Here is an 18,859-nt window from a genome sequence, read left to right on the forward strand (position 1 = left end):
GACTTATACACACTGCTATATTTAAAATTGATAACCAACAGGACCTACTGTATAGCATAGGGAATGCTGCTTAATATTCTGTAATAACCTAAATGGGAAATGAATTTTAAAAAGAATAGATACATGCATATGTATAACTGGATCAGTTTGCTGTACATCTGAAACTAACAACATTGTTAATCAACTATACTCTAATATAAAATAAAAATTTAAAAAATATAAACAGAATGAACATGAAAAAAATATGTTGAGTGAATGAATAAATGATAACTACAAATCCCCTTAATATGATATAGCTAAGTATTGATAGTGAGAAAAGAGGAGTGTGAGTTCTTCCATCATTCTGCTTATTCAGGGTAACATCTGCTCCTATTTACAGATTTATTGTTACTATTACTATGTTAGACCAAATCTTTTATTCGTTCAACAGTGTTTATTGAGTGCCTGCTGTCTGCCAGACACTATTCTAGGAGTTGAGAATCCATCAGTGAAAAAAAAAATGTATTAAGAATGTCCAAATCAGATAAAAACACATTATATAAGTAGTGGTGTGTATATATGAATGTGTTTGTGTGTGTAAATGTACATGAAGTGCTTCAGAAAAGTCTCCTCTGTAAAGAAAATTATAAAAAATAATATATATATATGTTGGATAGGCATTTTCATTCTTTGAAATATCTCAAAATGCATTTGTTTATATATACTGATATTTTTCATTTTATGTCAAGTTATATTAAATGGCCAGTTTAAAGAATTACTAATATTATAGTCTCAAACTGAGCTAAACTCCTATTTTATAAAACAGATTGATCAGTTCTAATGAAATAGTTTACTTATTTATCTACACACATATAAACTATGATTGCTTCTCTGAGGTCTGGGAAATGAATGCTGATCTTCAATAGGAATTTTTATCTACTGAAGTGTAGCGTGTGATAACATACCCAAATGACTTGATTTATACTAGAAATGAGAAATGTCAATGTGTGTTTAGGAGGCCTAGACCTATATTAAATGAGCATGTGTAAATGTGTGCATGTGTGTGTGTTTGCACATGCCTGTCCCTGTCCCTATTTCTATCTCCAAATGCCACCCATCCCCTAGAAGCCATCTTTAGCTGTGATTTCTCCGTGTGGGTCCACATGATAGTCATTAGTATAACTCCTCATCAGCCTATTTTTCTATTGTTCTTCGTGCTGGTTGTAACAAGCCTCTGCCCATCCCGATCTTCTTCTGGAGCATCTTGTGAGACGTAATTTGCTCTACAAATTGTAGTTTAATTCAGACAGACAATAAAAACCCTGGGGGAGAGTTTCTCATTCCTTTCATTCTGGGGTGGCCATTTTTATTACTGCAAACACATGTTCTCGAAATACACATTACAGCAAATTTGGTATGGCTTGCGAGTTTTTCACATTTCTCTGATTTCTTATACAGGCACTGTCATGGAATACTTTTAATACCATGGATAAAACAGAAGGAATAAGCCTCTAAATGTTTTGAAACGTTTGGATGCTTGTTTTATTCTTGACAAATCATCTGAATGATAGTCTCAATTTTATCTTTGGATCATAATAAATCATCAGAAAGCTGTGTATTTAGACCAAATTTTCTTGACATCCCTCTGACTCCATCCGCTATAGAATATATTTCTTTGAGTAGCATTTTGGATTTTTGTCCTGGGCTTTGAGTAAGGGGTAACTATGAGAAATGGAACCTGCTTCTTCACTTGCTGTAGGAGTTCTGGGAACAGTTATTATCCACAGCTTAGGCAGAGAGGAAAAATATTGTCTGCATCTCAGATAACCATGATATTGTAGTACCTGATTTTCTTTCCAAGTAGTGTGGAATACTAGAATGCTGTGAAAAGGGTAACAAGTAAAGCTATCTGACCCCCAATTATTCCTTAATGTATTTGATTACACAACCAACTTTTTCTAACTGTGTGGACAAAGGAGATTCTGGATTCTACATTACCCCGATCCCGTTCACCCAACAAGGCTCCATGTTAACTGAGTATATTTTCTTTGTTTGTTTGAAACAGTTACAGTGTTAATGATAATATTCAATATATAGAATCCATGTTAGATAGCCTGATGTACCTCATTTACACCAGGTGTGTTCCTGATCCCTGGATCAGATGGGTTCAATGAGGAAACCTACTGAGCAGAATTTTAGGAGATGCTGAGGAACATAGTCTATATAAATTCTTTTGATATGTTGTCTACATAGTATTTTAATCCAATATTTTTAGTTGTGGTCAAATTATCTTTGAGATACTAAAAAGAGAGGGCAAAGAACACCAACAAGTTGGGCTACTATAAGAATTGTCTGTATGCTAAAGTAAAAACTAGTTTTTATCACTTGAAACTAGACTTAATAAATCAGCTGTGGATGAATAGAAATGAGTTTATAAAAATCAGATTTAACATATTCGAAGAAAAGGAGGAGTTGAGACATTTTGAAGGTAAGCATTTAAGGCCTATGTGAAACCTTAAAATTATACAAGTCATACATCTTTGTAAGAGAAAATTTGGAAGATACAGATTAACACAAATATCTCCTTACACAGAGCTATTAGCTTCCAGATATATCCATTGATATTTAAAGTATGTGTGTATTTTGATTCTGAGGTTTGAAGAAGAGTGGTGGGGTTCAAGGGAGCCTATAGTCCCCTCACTTGCTCTTAATCATGAATCTGCATGTAGCTAATGAGTTTTAGCATCTCTGCCTATAAGTGTCTGGGGAGGAGCTGGAAGTGTAGTAGTGTCCTTATGTAGGAAGGAACAAACACTGAGTTTGGTGGAAGAATCAAGGGCAAAGCAATTTTCTACATGCAAATGAATTATAGCTTGCTCTATATCAGCACTGACTACCCTTCTATGCCCCACCTTTCACTTCCCACCCCTTCAGCTACTTTTGCAAAACATCACTGAGTTCATTTGGGGGCCAGATTTTAGTTTTGATATATTGTGGGTGATCCTGAATTTTGTTTGTATTTTTCCTCATTACTGTAGATCTATGCATATGTCTTTGAAAACATCAAGTCTGTGCGACTGGAAGCACTGCTCTTATCCTTGCTGAGCATCGTGGTGCTTGTTCTGGTTAAAGAGCTGAATGAACAATTTAAAAGGAAAATTAAAATTGTTCTTCCTATTGACTTAGTCTTGGTAAGTATGAATCAACATTTAGCATTCTGCCCTGCAATGTTTGCAGTTGCTGTGGGTAACCTGCAGAGGCTCACATTATTGTCTAAAGTAAGCCACAGCTAATCCTGTCTCTCATTAAAGCAGGGCTAATTTGTGTGGCTATACATTAATGTAAAGACAGGAAATATGTTGAGTCAATAATTTTAAAAAGGAGGCACACGCGTTTTCAATTTTCACAGATGCCTGTAATTTTTTTAGGTAAATAAGAAAACATGTAGCTTAAGATTTTAAATAAGGAGACATTTCTAAGGATGAGACCCAAAATATCTCTGGCATGATTTTCCTAAAGCAACAAGAAGTGATACCACATCCTATTGATATGTTATTTGTATGATATGATGCATAGAAATATTATCAACTGACAAATGTCCGTTAATGATTGATAAATTTATTGACACTTTTTATTGACCCAATTTTGCTTTATTAAAGGATACTCATGATTTTCACTAGCCAGGGCTGATTCTCTAAGATTTTTTTGTTGTTGTTGTACTTGGCAAAGCAACAAATCGTACTTTGCTCCTAAGACTTATGGCATTAAAAACTACATTTTGAAATTTTAAGTGCCTCTAATGGGAACTCTTAACTAAACAAAGCATTACATTGAAATGTTAAGCCAACCACAGTCTACTAACTTACTTATTATTAATTGGTTTTAGCTTTTTAATGGTCTTTGGGTTATATACATGTATTTGACAAGTGGTGCCTAAATAATTTCACCTATTGAAATATCCCTTCATACTGTTGAAATGGTATAGTATAAGGCTAGCACATTGGCAACTGTCTCTGAGGGATATGACTTTTTTTCTGCATAACTAAGATGGATGGCTTCTCTCCATAATTAGGCCTTGTATAATTTGTAGAGATACATATAACATATGTAATCTATATAATGTGTGTGTGCTTGTATATGTGTGTGTATTTCAAATAAGCCAGACAAGTGGAGGGTACTATGGTTATTAGTAGTTTTCATGGAGACAACTGTGAAACATATTTTATTCCAAAGTCCTATAGGTATTAAGGAATGCTTATTATATCCTGGGAAGCTTGATTATATGTTTCATGAAACCAGAAATTGAAAATAACCTTGGGGAAGAAGAGTCTTAACTCTTTTTATTCAATACTGAATAAAACACTGAATAAGACAGTTGTTCATTCAATACAAAAATTGTAAGAATTATCCTTACAAAAAATAAAAGGTACTCCTTATACAGTGTTGCCCCTAATATGTGTAAGACCTAAGGCAAAAATAATAATGCAGGCCCAAATACTTGAGTTATAGATCAAAATGTTAAATGAAATAGGTTCTATTTTCCTATCTTGACTAAAATACCTTAGTGATTACCTTGAATGTCAGGTTAAAATAGAGAATTCTCCTAATCCTTTGGGTTCTGCTAGAATGTGGCAGCAAGGGGAGAGCCAGTCCCTTGGCCTGCCTCTTCTCTTCCTACTTCAGCTCTATCCCATATACAGTGGGATTCATAAGTATAAATGTGGATACCCTTGCCCCACAACTGTCCCTTGGCCTTTCCTTGGGCTACACTGGAAGGATAGACCTGGGGAAGGTATTCTGGAAGTAGACTTGGAGCCATTTAGGCAGGAAATTATAGATTCCTGATGATTCAGGGTGTGGTCTAGAAAGAGGAGTCCAGGTTTGAGTTGGGTACCTCCCTTTGCCCCTACAAAACTCCCATTTTATGGGGAGAGCTACAGTAGGAGGATGACCAGATTAGAACCCTCTAAAGCACTGTCTGAAAGACCAAGTTAGTGACTTAGATTACTTAATTTTTGTGTATTAAACACCATGTATTCTTCCATTTTCAATAAGGATCCAGCATCTTGTGGCTATGGTGTATTTTCTTTTACAGCTCACAATATTTTCTGACTTGATATAAATATTTCATGAAAATTATTAGCAATTAAAATTTATTAATTGGCTTAGAAATTTTTGAATACATTAATACTTCTGATTCCAACCTAATAGCTGAACTTTTAACTACTACTATATTCTGTAGAAAATACAATTATAGCACAATATTTATAAAGTTTAAAGTATAACCTATAGAGTTTTGCTGCCTTTAAAAAATATCCTCAAGCCTCTTTTGCTTTTTAAGTCTATTCGATGTTTTAAAAACTTCTATAAATTCAGTTAAGTATCATCACAGAGAACAGAAATACACAGGAAAAATCCCTACAAAATAATATTATTAGGCATTGTTAGATATTCCTTATTTTGCTAGTGTGATTTTGTTATATCTTTTTTCTGACCATGTATATGGTAAATTCGTACTTTAAATGGGTAATTAGTGTGTCTCTTTTAAACAAAAAAGTGTAGTATATAAATAGTTATACCAAACTGATATGATAACCATGTGAAATTTACAGCACCTATTAAATTATCAGAAGAATGATAAAAGAATGTGAAAATGGATGGAAAACATTAAGTGGCATGGCTGGTAAAAACAAATGCTGAACAGAATCCTGAATATACATTTTAAAAGTGATCATGGATATTTGCAAACACTTGGTTTCACTTATTATATATCATTATATCATATAACAGAGGGTCAGGCACCTGAGACTCCAGGGAGGTAATTTCAAAAGTATCAAGTTTGACACATTATTAACTAGGATATTTTACTTCAAGAAATAGCAAAACTCAAAATTCAAAATTATTCAAGGAGACTGTAAATCATAATTGATTACTAACCTACATTAGGAATATTGATGCAACATCTTAAACTCTTAGGTGGTTGCTGCAATGGAGGGAAAACGTTCTGTGTTATAAAGCATCCCTTCATATTATAAGAGACAAGTATTTAGGTTGGATTGTGGTATCTGTACATACACAAGCATGCACGCATGCACACACACACTCCTATAGTCTGTGTTCTGCTCCTCTTCAGAATCAGACACAATTGGGAAGGATATAAGAAAAGTTGTATTATTATAATGCCATTTAATTTTTGAGACTGCAAATTAAGTGCTGTCAAATCTCAGAGGGATTTTTTGATTTTTAAAATTCTTAGTGTTTAAAAATCTGTGCCACTGCTATATTACTCGAGAAAATCATGGGGCACATGAACAATGTTTACTTTTAAAAATAGTTTTAAGATGTTTGAGAAGCCAGGAATAATTTTCTTTTTCTTTTTTCAAATGGAACCACACAGATTATTGCTGCATCATTTACTTGTTATTGTACCAATATGGAAAACACATATGGATTAGAAGTAGTTGGTCATATTCCAAAAGGGTAATGTAATCTTTTTTTTTTCTTTCTTTCTTTTTCTTTCTTTCCTTCTTTCTTTCTTTTTTCTTTCTTTCTTTCTTTCTTTCTTTCTTTCCTTCTTTCTTTCTTCTTTTTTTTTCTTTCTTTCGTTTTTTGATGGAGGAAGCAACTGGAGGTAGGTGGGTATGAATTTCATTTCTTTCAAAGGCTCTCTATGGGACAAAATTCCAATTAATTTCTATTTTACAATGATAGAAACAAACAGTTCACAATAAAGAAAAAAATAACTTCTTAGACTGGTTATCAATTACTTAGGAAGTTGATAACTATTTTATACAGCATCACTTCAGGTAAAAGATTTGGAAATTATATGAATATTATTTGAAAAAGAAAGCAAGACTTTGAATTTCCAAATTAGAGTCATGCTCTAGGATATAGTCTTCCCTATTCCACTCACATATTCCTATGACTATTTTTATTTCACTTAAAACATAGTAAAAATACACAAGCATCATCTGAAATAGCAAACCTATAGGAATGAGTGGTGTACAATCATGAAAGAGAGGGTGGAAGTGGAGACGAGGGCATGTTTCCCACCTGTCTTAAAGCCTTCCTCAGGACACTAAGAGGAAGATTAACAAGAAGAAGAAGTGTTCACCCTAAAAAGACAAAATGTTGTTCCAAATACAGCCTGAAAGAAAATAAAGTCATCTTAGGGGAGAAAGGGGATGTCTCTTTTAATGGGCTGTACTATACACAAATATTTATAAATTTGGGACAAAGTTAGAGTTGCTGAGTCCTCTATATTTTTATTTTCCAGTCCCAAAGTTTGGCTTCTAACTGCATTAAAATGGAGGGACAGTAGAAAAATTCTCATAGATTAAAAAGATAATTTAAAAAAATCCTGTCTTTAGCCTTTATGCTAAAGATATAGGTTAATAGTGATTATTGGAATCAATTTGTGTTTTCTAAAGGGTTCTCTACTTTTCACCTTCAAATTTAGTTTATTGTTTTTTTCTCTAGCTTAGTTTATCATTATTAATAATTAGGCAAGCTCAATTTTTTATGAAACAAAAGTTCTTATAGTTTGAAATGGTAGCACTTTTATGTATCATATATCTTAGGGCTTGTAATGGTACAAATCAATTTGACTTGGGGATAAACTTGAGGGAGTGGGTAAAAAAAAATATGCCTCTCCTCCATCCAGTCTAATTCTTCTTTATTTTGAGTAACCTTTCCAGACCCATCTTCTTAAAGAATCATAGGAAAAACATGGCATTAATAAGAAATGGAGCTGAGGTTGAATTCATTTTGTGATTTAGATACATTTCTCAAAATGTTTTCTCCTCTATACATTGCATTAGTGGTACTTGGTCTGGAGATTGTGGGGAGAATTAAATAAAACTGCTAACATGAAAGTGCTGAGCATTCAATTTACATGCTCAGTATTAAATCAGCATGAATTAATTTACCTTTTTCTTCTACTTTTGCCCCAGAGGGTTTTTTTTAAAGAGGGGAAGTAAGTGTCACAAAGCATCATCAGGGATAAATAAACAATAACACTGGGCTCAAGTGGTTTTCCAAAAGACAATGACTGTGTATTAGTTGGAAGAAATATTTTAAACAGTTATTTAAAACTGAGAAACAGCTAACTGTGGTCCTGTATTTTGCAACAGAGTGTAACTGGACACTTTATAGATATTTTTCTTAACATGTGATACATAGAGTCAAAAAACAAAATTCAACTGAGTACATTTAGAGGTCTTATTGACTTCGTTCAACAATTCCTTAATTGAGCAGCAACCCATCTAGCAAATCGAAAGGAGCCCTGAAGAGCTGTACAAAATGAAAGGCTTTTATAGTCAGAAGGGGAAGAGCAGAAAAAGGAAGTTTCTAACAAAGAGTGGATTGTTTCAGGCAAGGTCACTTTCCTATGTGGGACAGAAGGGCAAATTACCTCGCTAGTGCTGACCAGGTAATTCTAAATTGACTGGCTAAGGTTACATTCCTGGGAAAGGCTGAAACTGCAGTTAAATTAGGTAGTTTGCTTAAATTCTTAGTTTGCTTAAATGGGGCTTAGCACAAGTTACTCCATTGTGGGCCTGTTGTCTCTTTTTTAACAATAGTTAAGTGTACTGTGAAAGAATCATGTTAAAAAACATAATTAAGATTATAAACTCAATGGAAAATTTAAGGATTAGCTCAAGAATCGTAGCTCACAGTAAACTAATGTTTGCATACAGCACTGCAGTATTCAAGGCAGGAAATACAGTTTCTAATGCCAGCCAAATAAAAGTTTAGGAAGATTCAATGAAAGAATGCTCCAGATTTGTTTTTGTTCTGATACAGGAAATTTTTGTTGAGTCAAATTTTCTGTGCTATAACCTGAATTCTCTGGGAGTGAATGACAGTTAGACGCATGGAGCTGTCCTTGTGGTGTTCTTTGTGATTTTGCTTTTCTGCTAAATAATGTTGAAAACAAAAGGCTTCTAAGGGTAAGATTGCTTGGTTTTCTCAGTGATATTTCATATATTCTATGTAAACTTCAGAGTCATTACCATAGTTGAATTCACTGCAAGTTGTTACAGAAATAACATGAAAGTTGATGAGTTCAATATGGTCTTTCTTTCAACAGAATTCCTCCACCTAGAGCTCCCCCAATGAACATCCTCTCTGCAGTAATCACTGAAGCTTTTGGAGTGGCACTTGTAGGCTATGTGGCCTCACTGGCTCTTGCTCAAGGATCTGCCAAAAAATTCAAATATTCAGTTGATGACAACCAGGTGGGGTACACCCCAACCCCTCTCCACACCTCTCCATAGCTATTGTATCACTGTACGGTGTACTCCCAGATCCTGAAAATGTTGAACTTATGAAAAATACAACTTTCCTAAGTGTATAACACAAATGGGTAGAAGAAAACAAAAGAAAATATCTAAGTCATTCATAGAAAGGTGAAAATCTGACTTTCGTGGATTGGTTATGGTACACTCTGTTTTTTAGAGAGGGGCATCTTGATGATTTGGTTTTAGGAGAGAATCTAAATATATTTATCATTGCATGCTGACTTAAAAATTTTGGATTTCAAAATACAAAGAACACTAATATTACTCTTCTTAGTAAAAAACTAAAGGTTGCAAGGGTCTATTCTTAGAATACCAAAGGATGAAGATTTTATTGAGCATGTTTCTGAATCTACCTCTGCTAGTGTCTTGTCTCAAGCCCTGTGGCCCTACATTTCTGCACAGGCCTGCAGAGATAACTATGGAATAGTGGTTAGAATGCCAAAGTACCTATATCTAAATCTCACTCTGAAGTTGTTTCTGTGCCCCAGTTTTGTCATCTGTAAAAAAGCAGATTTATTCATTCAACAGATGTGTATTGAACCCTACTATTTACCAGGTACTGGCCTAGGAACAAGGGATACAATGGTACATAATGCAGACCATGTCTTTCCTCATCTCAAAACCTCCCAGTGGCTTCCCATAGTACTCAGATTAAAAGCCTATTACCAAGGCTTACAAGGCCATACTTGACCTTGTCACCATCCCCTTTCCTCTATGATCTCATATTTCTTTTATAGTTCTAGCCACACTTACTGCCTTGTTTTTCCTTGAGTTCACTAGTCATGTTTCTAGCTCAGGACATTTGTACTTGCTGTCCCCGTTTCCAGGAATTTTGTACCCTCAGGTAGCTGCATGCCTCCTTTATTCAAATGTTCCCTTCTCAGGGAGTCCTTCCTTGGTAAGCTAAAATCCTAAATTCCAAAATTTTCCACTCCCTTCTCTGCTTTACTTTCCATATTCATCTTGTTTATTGTCAGCATTTCCTCATTAGAACTCCAGTCTGTGAGGGCAGGGATTTTTGTCTGTATTATTTACTGGCAACAGCAGAAGCAGGAAAACATTAGGAGGCTTTTGCAATAATCCAAATGACACTTGATGACTTGGACCAGGATGTAGCAGTGAAGGAGATGAGAAAGGGACAAATTCTGCATTGGATGTGGACACCATCTGGGAAAAGGGGTAGTCAAGACTATCTCTAAAGCTTTTGGCCCAAGCAACTGGAGCTTGAGACAGGGAAGGATGTGGGAGAACCAGGGTGGGAATATATAGAGCATAGACTGATTAGGTAAGTTTGAGATACCTGTTAACCATCCAAATGAAAATGCTGAGTGGCTATGTCAGTCTGAAATTCAGAAGAGTGGTCTAGGCTAGAGATATAAATTTGGGGGCTGTCAACGTGTATTTGGGTAGCTAAGATTAGAGAGGGAAGTGGTCCAATACCTGTGATTGGTTAGATGAGAAGGAACCACAAAGGAGACTGAGAAGTGGTGGCCAGGGAGGTAGGAGAAAACCAGGAGGGTGAGAGGTCCTAGAAGGAGCCTTTAAGGAGGAGGAAGTGAGCGACTGTGTCAAATGCTAATTTTAGGCCAGGTAGGGTAGGAATTAACCATTGGATTTAGCACTGTGGAAGTCATTGGTGGAGTGGTGGGAACAAAACCTTGATTCTAATGTCCTGAAAGAGGAGAAATTGGCAACCGATACAATAAATACCGTATACTTCCCTATAAGGTTGTTATTGTTATAAGGATTAAACAATGAAGTGCTTAGAACAGTTTCTGGCTCATTGTAAGCACTCAGTAAATATTAGCTCTTCTTAAAATAATGGTTAAATTACGACCAGTGGAGAGAATAAATAGAATACAGAATAAGTTTCATTCCATGACAAGTTTTACCTGTGGTCTCTAAAAGTTGATTGTGATTAGGAAATGATATATTCTCCTATTATCATTCCTGTAGGAACTTTTGGCCCATGGTTTCAGCAATGTGATTCCTTCATTTTTCTTCTGCATACCAAGTGCTGCTGCCATGGGAAGGACCGCTGTCCTATATAGCACGGGAGCAAAGACACAGGTAACTTTATTTTCAGCAGGGACAAAAGAACTGATGGGCCTTTACTCTCCTTGGAGAGTGGGAAGAATGAGCTTCTCTCTAAAATCCTGAGAATATTTTTACGTCTTCAATTTCTTAAAACTAGTATCAAGGAATTCTATCTCTTCTCTTTCTTAGGAAAGATCCTTAAGAAGCTGAATGATTCAACGAGCAGACAAAAAAATCCTGTATTAATGGCAGCTTTATTGTTGTCAATCTTTGAACAAATGCTCCCTCTAGTGGTGTCTCTGATGGTACTTTTTGCTAATCTAACCAGTCAATTTGAAATTTTAAAATTTTTGTTCACTTCCTTTAAATAAAATGAAAACAACTGTATGAAAAATCAGTCCTTGACAATGACATTCCTGTCTATAGAGATGTACATGTATGTAAATGAATAATACGATGTCTGTGCACATTTCGGTTTAAAGAAACAATTATGTATTTTTAGGAACTCAAATCAATTTGACATTTGAGAACCTTTTATATACTAGTTATTATGCTTGGTACTGATAAGATGTCGATGGTAGTAATAAAGATGTTTCTGTGATGATGATGATGGTGGTGGTGTTGGTGGAAGCATATATCAAGTTATATGCATGTCATACATTTTATATAAATGAACTCATTTAATCTTTTAGGTACCTCTATGAAGGAGATGTAATTATTATGCTAGGATTCCACATGAGAAAGTTGAGGAAAAGAGGGTTAAACTAACTTGTCCAAGTCACAGAGCTTGTAAGTGGTAGAGCTGGGATTTGAACCCAGATAGATCTACTCCAAATCTTGCATTCTTAACTACTGTTCTATACAAGAAAATTCATGTATATGTTAATTTAATAAATTAACATTAACAGCTAACCATTATAAAACAATTCACACTTATTTTAAATTGGAGTTGAATGAGAATTTATAAAACATTTTATGTGATAATTTAAACATTTATTAGGAGTTTACCTTATATTAAGTCCTTTTCAGGGGTTGTAGAAGAGTAAATTTGAAAAGGATATGGTTCTTGACATTGGGGAAAGGTGGCCAGAGAAAGACGGGTAAATGCACATTAAAATATTGCGTAAAATTAACGAATAAAATTTGATGAACGTACCATGGAGCAGAGGGGAAGAAGCAACAAATTCTGAATCTATGATAATTTGACATATTATTGCCACAACTCATCATCAAAGATGTGTAATTCTCATTCAACATTGTTTTACATGACAATTTGATTTTTACAAAGTTCGTGATTTAAAGCATAAGTTCATCATGTGTATTGGCATAAACATTTTTGCAAACTCTCACATACTTATAACCTAAATTTGAATGCTTAATACATAGTGTACTCAAGTATCATTCCTTACTCTGGAGACTCTTCTATCTATAAAATTCTAGGATTCTATAGTGGTTTCCACCTAGTTTCTTACAAGGATGAGTGTGTTAGATTTCCTCTCATCATTTCTGCATGGTATTCTATTCATCAGACTTCAGAAGAAACAAAAGGTACCTAACAAAACACTAGTTCAGGGAAACAAAGCTTGGCAGCACAGTATTTTCATGCTGATCTGCTTGTTGAGATTGTCGCTAATCTGCTCAACAATTCCCATTAAATTGCACAGAGAAGGAATCTGATTTACTGTGCATACCCAAATCGAGGATGCTTTCCCATGGTAGTCATTTTGGCATTAAAACTATTAAGTTTACGTGGAGATAACTGACATGATTTGAAGAAGGCACTGGGTGAGCCAAGTCTTAAAAGTTTTGTTCTAAATAGGCTGTGAAACCAGTTTTCTATGTGACAATACTTCACAAAGCAATCCCTTAAATAGCTCTGTCTCTCCCAGGTACTAGACTTATACCCAGTAAGTTAATCTAGAAGAATTAAAACGCTTCCACTTTTAGGCTAATAATAGCCAATCAAAATAGCAGTGGGAACCACCTTGCATTTGTCAATTATTTCACCAACTGACTCTTTCTTGTTCAGAAACACTATTAGTATTTCTGTAGAAAGATATCTTTTAAAATACAAATATGATCTTGTTACTTCCTCCTAGAGCCCATAAAAGGTTTTACGTAGGTCTTAGAATTCAGACCTTTATGTTACCAAAACTGAGTGCTTTTGAAGCTAGCAGAAGTTGGTTCACGTAGTTTAAGGAAAGAGGCCATCTCCATAACATAAAAGTGCAAGGGTGGCTTCCCTGGTGGCACAGTGGTTGAGAGTCCCCCTGCCGATGCAGGGGACACAGGTTCGTGACCCGGTCTGGGAAGATCCCACATGCCACGGAGCGGCTGGGCCCGTGAGCCATGGCCGTTGAGCCTGCGCGTCCGGAGCCTATGTTCCACAACGGGAGAGGCCACAGCAGTGAGAGGCCCGCGTACCGCACAAAAAAAAAAAAAAAAAGCATTAATGAAAAATGAAAGTATCTGATAATTATAAAACTAGTCAATTTTGCTGATACTTTTACCAAGTCCAAGCTTGCTCTGCTCACCGCACGACAGGCCAATAAATTGGGAGACGAGGTGTTGAGGCAAGGAATAGCGACTTTATTCAGAAAGATTGGCGTCTGAGAAGATGGCAGACTAATGGAAATATTCAATTTCTCAGATCTTCCTCTTGGTCTGGAATTTGACCAGTATTTGGGAGACATTTCATGACCAAATTTTGTCCCACAGCACTGGGAGGCTCATCCCAGATCAGGCAAAAATTCTTGTTGATATGCCACTCCAGGTGCTAATTTCTGGATTAGGCCCTGTTGATAATTAAAGATTCTCTGAATCCTCTGTCTTTCTAGTCTATTGTGATCCAAGAAATGTTTTCCCTTATTGCTTCTTCCCATACTTAGAATCATACTATTACAATTATTATATAAGAGTCATAAATGTGATCTATTTCCTCAGGATGTTTAGCCATCATCAATTTTGTTGGAGGCTTGATTACACACTGTAAGAGACAGCAATCTTATAAAATAGACAGGATATAAGTAATGCAGGTAGTAACATTGACAAAGTCATAGTGCAGCAGGAAGACACAAAGCATAAACAATTTGGAAACAAAGAATAAGCAAAAGCAATGCTTAATATAACTGGTTGTAATCCAGTTACAATAAACCATCAAGTCCACAAGAGAGCCAGCTGGAGAAGCCAAATTCAGGCAGGATCAGGTAGAGAGAAAAAGATAAATGTTTCATCTTTGTTTACAAGGGTATACTTCATCAACTTGTTGTAGGTCATAACATAAGAGAAAAGGTTTTTCTGGAAAACAAAGGTTAAGGCTAGTATATTTCCCAAAGTCATATAGTTATAAATCATATTCATCAGTTCATTCGGTCCCATGTAATTAATTCCTGTTGATCTGGATGAAGTAATCAGTTCATCCAGATTTGTCATTTGTTACGCAGTCTAGTGGTATTATCTAAAGGCTATCAGAAACATATTTGTTAAAAAAAGTTCCTTTTTATGAGCCTTCTTGAAGATGTAGCAGTTTTGCAAATCATCGCCTAAGCTTCCTATGAATGACAAAAGTCTTAAAATGGCAAGGATAAAGATGTGATTAGAATTCTTGGCAAAGAAGCTTATCCAAGTTGTTGTGACATACAGCATTTTAAGATAACAACTAAAAGTATAGTATTATACCAGAACATATGCAAATTTCAGAAACTTTGTGTAAATTTTAGAAAATCTATTTTAATAACATTTATTCATACCATATAATCTGAGGAGGCTTATTGCTCATTTGACAATGCTTTCCATGTAATTTAGCATACCAACCAATTCTAGTCAGTTTAATATATATAAATATATATATATATATATATATATATATAAAATATTTATTTTCCTCTGAGGTGCCTTAGGGTCACAGTTCCCTAGCCCCCCAAAAAGGAAGAAAATCCCAATGAACGCTTTGCTGCAGGCAAAATCAATGCAGTAGGGAAGTATACCCTGGTGTTGTCACATACAAGTCCTGTTATCAAATCAGTCTCTCGGGGTCACTGTTCCTCAGCCACAAAAAAGGAAGATTCCGAACCAATACCCCATCAGTCCGAAAGGGAAGAACCCCCAACCAATGCCCCATCGAAGATAAAGCTGAATGAATGACCAAGGCTAGTTCAAAAGGGAAAATCCCAATCAACGTTCCACCACAGGTGAAACCTATGCAATAAGGAAGACTCTCTGGGGCCCTCTGAAGCATCCCAAAGCTAGCTGAAGTCAAAAGAACTTTAATTAGAATTTGATAGGAAATTCATCCAAAATATCAAAAAGTTTTTTCTTAAAAAGCATTTGGTCAGATAGAATATTTAAGAACAAAAACAGCTCAATTAAGGGCAAGATAGTTCGCACAATATGTTATCAAAAGCAGCATTCTAAGTAAACTTGTTCTCTTAGCAGAGAGGAGCCAAGTCTTGTCCTGCACCAGTCTACTTTTAATAACAAAATCCATTTACCCAATTAAGTTTAATATAATCTCAGTCTGACCATGCATAAAACTCCTTTTTACTCAAAACATATGTCCCACTTTCCTATTATATAGTGAAAGATTTTATTTTTAGTAGCTTTAATTACATATTTAAATTAGAGTCCCCAACTCTTAAAAACCTTAATTTTTAGTGAAAACCAAGTGGCAAGTAATAGTTACCAAAATCTGGAGACACTATTTTAGATAATTTTCAGAACATAATTATTCCTATAGCATTTACCTGAAAGCTCTTATCTCATTTACATTTAAAGTTTCATCCTATCAAGTTATTTTCCTTGCAACAGATGTAATAAGGTCTTATTTCATTCCTAGGTACAATAAAGTATTATGCCTAATATTAATGACTCTAAAAACATGTCTATATTAATTAGATCAACAAGCTTAAGCCACCTTCAATACCAGATATCAGTTTAATGTTGAATATTTTCTAGATCACATGAGCCCAAAATTCCTTCTGGCCAGTTTTATATTCCTGAGTATTTATATAAGTGCTTACTTTTTTTTTAAAGAGCAAAACTAAACAGACAAATCACACAAAGAAACATACACACACTCACAAAAGAGAAAAAATCAAAAAAGGAAGAGAGCAACCAAACCAATAAACAAACTCAGAAATGAAAAAAAACACTAAAAACTAAATTAAGATAAACGTAAAACCAAAAATAAGTCAAACACAGAAATTAAACCCCAAGTCCACAGTTGTCCCCAACGTCCACAGTCTCAATTTTGGGAACAGTTGTTGTCTATTCAGGAATGCCACAGATGCAGGGTTTACCAAGCCAATTGTGGGGATGTAATCTGCTACTCCTGAGGCTGCACAGAGAGATTTCCCTTTCTCTTCTTTTGTCGCGCAGCTCCTGCAGTTCAGCTTTGGTTTTGGCCCTGCCTCTGCATGTAGGCTGCCCTCAGGTGTCTCTTCCCCACCCAGACAAGACAAGGTTAAAACAGAGGCTGATTAGGGCTCTCTTGCTCACTCAGGCGGAGGAGAGGGAGGGGTACGCTAGTCACAATTGTGATGTGGGGAATGCCTGCGGTGGCAGAGGCCGGTGTAAAGTAGCAACAGCCTGAGGTGTGCTATGTGTTCTCCCAGGGAAGTTGGCCCTGGATCATGGTGCCCCGGCAGTGGTGTGCTGACAGGCTCCCAGGAAGGTGTGGGTAGTGACCTGCACTTGCACACAGGACTCTTGGTGGCAGCGGCGGCAACAGTAGCAGTCCGTGCCTGCCTTTGGGTCTGAGATGATAGCCGCGGCTTGCGCCCATCTCTCGAGCTCACTTAGGTGGTGCTCTGACGTCTGTGGGCACACAGAGCAGGAAGACCCTCTCCTTGCGCACCCCAAAACAATGGTCTCTTGCCTCTCCAGCAGGTCCAGACTTTTTCCCAGACTCGCTCCTGGCTAGCTGTGGTGTACTAGCCCCTTTCAGGCTGTCTTCACGCAGCCAACACCAATCCTCTCCCTGGGGTCTGGCCTGCAAAGCCCAAGCCTCAGCTCCAGCCCCCTCCCACTGGTTGGCACCGATCCTCTGTGTGGGAATCTCTCCACTTTGCCCTCCACACCCTGTTGTGCTCTCCTCTGACACCCTGAAGCTCCCCCTCCCCGGCCAGTGAAGGGGCTTCCTAGTGTGTGGAAACTTTTCCTGCTTCACAGCTTCCTCCCAGAGGTGCAGGTCCCATCCTGGTTCCTTTGTCTCTCTTTTTTTTTTTTTCTTTTGCCATACCCAGGTAAGTGAGGATATTCTCTCCTTTTTGGAAGTTTGAGGACTTCTGGCAGCGTTCAGTAGGTGTTCTATAGGAGTTGTTCCACATGTAGATGTATTTTTGATGTATTTGTGGGGAGGAAGGTGATCTCCACATCTTAATCCTCCACCATCTTTGAAAGTCCTCCTCATGCCATTGTCTTTTGATATGAAGTGCACCTTAGCGGTTGGTGTCTTTTTCTTTCCACATAAACATGGATATACTGAGTCACACGGGTATCTGAATGAATCCTTTAATCTGCCTTCTGACAACTAGCTCTCTCCAGTCTAGTGGAGTTACAGGCATAATATTTTGTTATTTAAAAATTATTGTCATGTAAAATCACCAGTTACTCCTAAATAATCAGTCTAGTGACAGTTTTGTGTACTATAACTTCTTTTATGGACAATCTTTAGTTCTCTAATGACTTATTTCCCACAGAAGGACTTTTCCCTCTTTATATGCTGGGGAGTGATGTAGATGAGCTCCACTAAATATGGAAGGAGCTTGTATCAAGCTTCTTTCATTTAGTTTAATGGTTTTGAGTTTCATCCATGCTGTTGCATGTATCAATAGTCTGTTCTTTTTTATTGTTGAGTAGTATTCTATTGTATGGATGTCCCAAAACTTATCTATTCACCAATTGGTGGACAATTCAGTTATTTACAGTTTTTGGTATTTATGAATAAAACTGCTATAAATATTTACATGTAAGTATTTTCATAGGTGTATGTTTTCCTTTCTCTTAGGTATTTCTGGGTCATACATAACTCCATAAGAAGCTGCCAAACTGGTTTTGAAGTGGCTGTACCATATTGAATTACCACTAGTAGTGTCTGAGAACTCTAGTTGCTCTGAGTCCTTGCCAGCCCTTGCTATTGATTATTTGTTTATATATTTATTTTTAGCCACTCTAATAGGCTTTATTTCCTTTGATTTTTCCATAAAGATATTTTAGGTATCGTTTTGGTCCTGTGAAAGCCCTCTTTCCTCTTGTTAGGCTGATAGTTTGGCTAAATGCTTCTATTAAGACATGAGCATTTGCTTATGTGAAATTTGTTCTCCATTAAGTGGAGCATAGCTAGGAGTGAGCTGTTTTGAATTACCTTTTGTCAGCAAGTTGAGTTGGTTAGAACACAATACTAATGACTTTTCAGGATTAATAAAATTAAGTCTGTTTCACTGCAGAGACTGCTTCCTTAATCCCATATAACTGTTTCATATTAACAAAGGACTCCAACGAAGAGAGTAAAGGCTTCTGTGGAAATTTGTCATCAGCACAGA

General features: G+C 36.2%; 1 protein-coding gene across 1 annotated transcript in view; it reads left to right on the forward strand.

Moving 5' to 3' along the window:
* The window catches only part of SLC26A7 (solute carrier family 26 member 7), a 179,801-nt gene that overhangs the window by 106,514 nt on the left and 54,428 nt on the right, over positions 1–18,859 (forward strand). The window contains exons 5-8 of the mRNA XM_060035211.1: positions 3,018–3,170; positions 6,377–6,459; positions 9,071–9,218; positions 11,238–11,351. Of these exons, the coding sequence (XP_059891194.1) occupies positions 3,018–3,170; positions 6,377–6,459; positions 9,071–9,218; positions 11,238–11,351 (498 nt within the window). The remainder of the gene's footprint in view (positions 1–3,017; positions 3,171–6,376; positions 6,460–9,070; positions 9,219–11,237; positions 11,352–18,859) is intronic.

This window comes from Delphinus delphis, chromosome 17 (genome assembly GCF_949987515.2).
Source record: "Delphinus delphis chromosome 17, mDelDel1.2, whole genome shotgun sequence".
Lineage (NCBI taxonomy): Eukaryota > Metazoa > Chordata > Mammalia > Artiodactyla > Delphinidae > Delphinus > Delphinus delphis.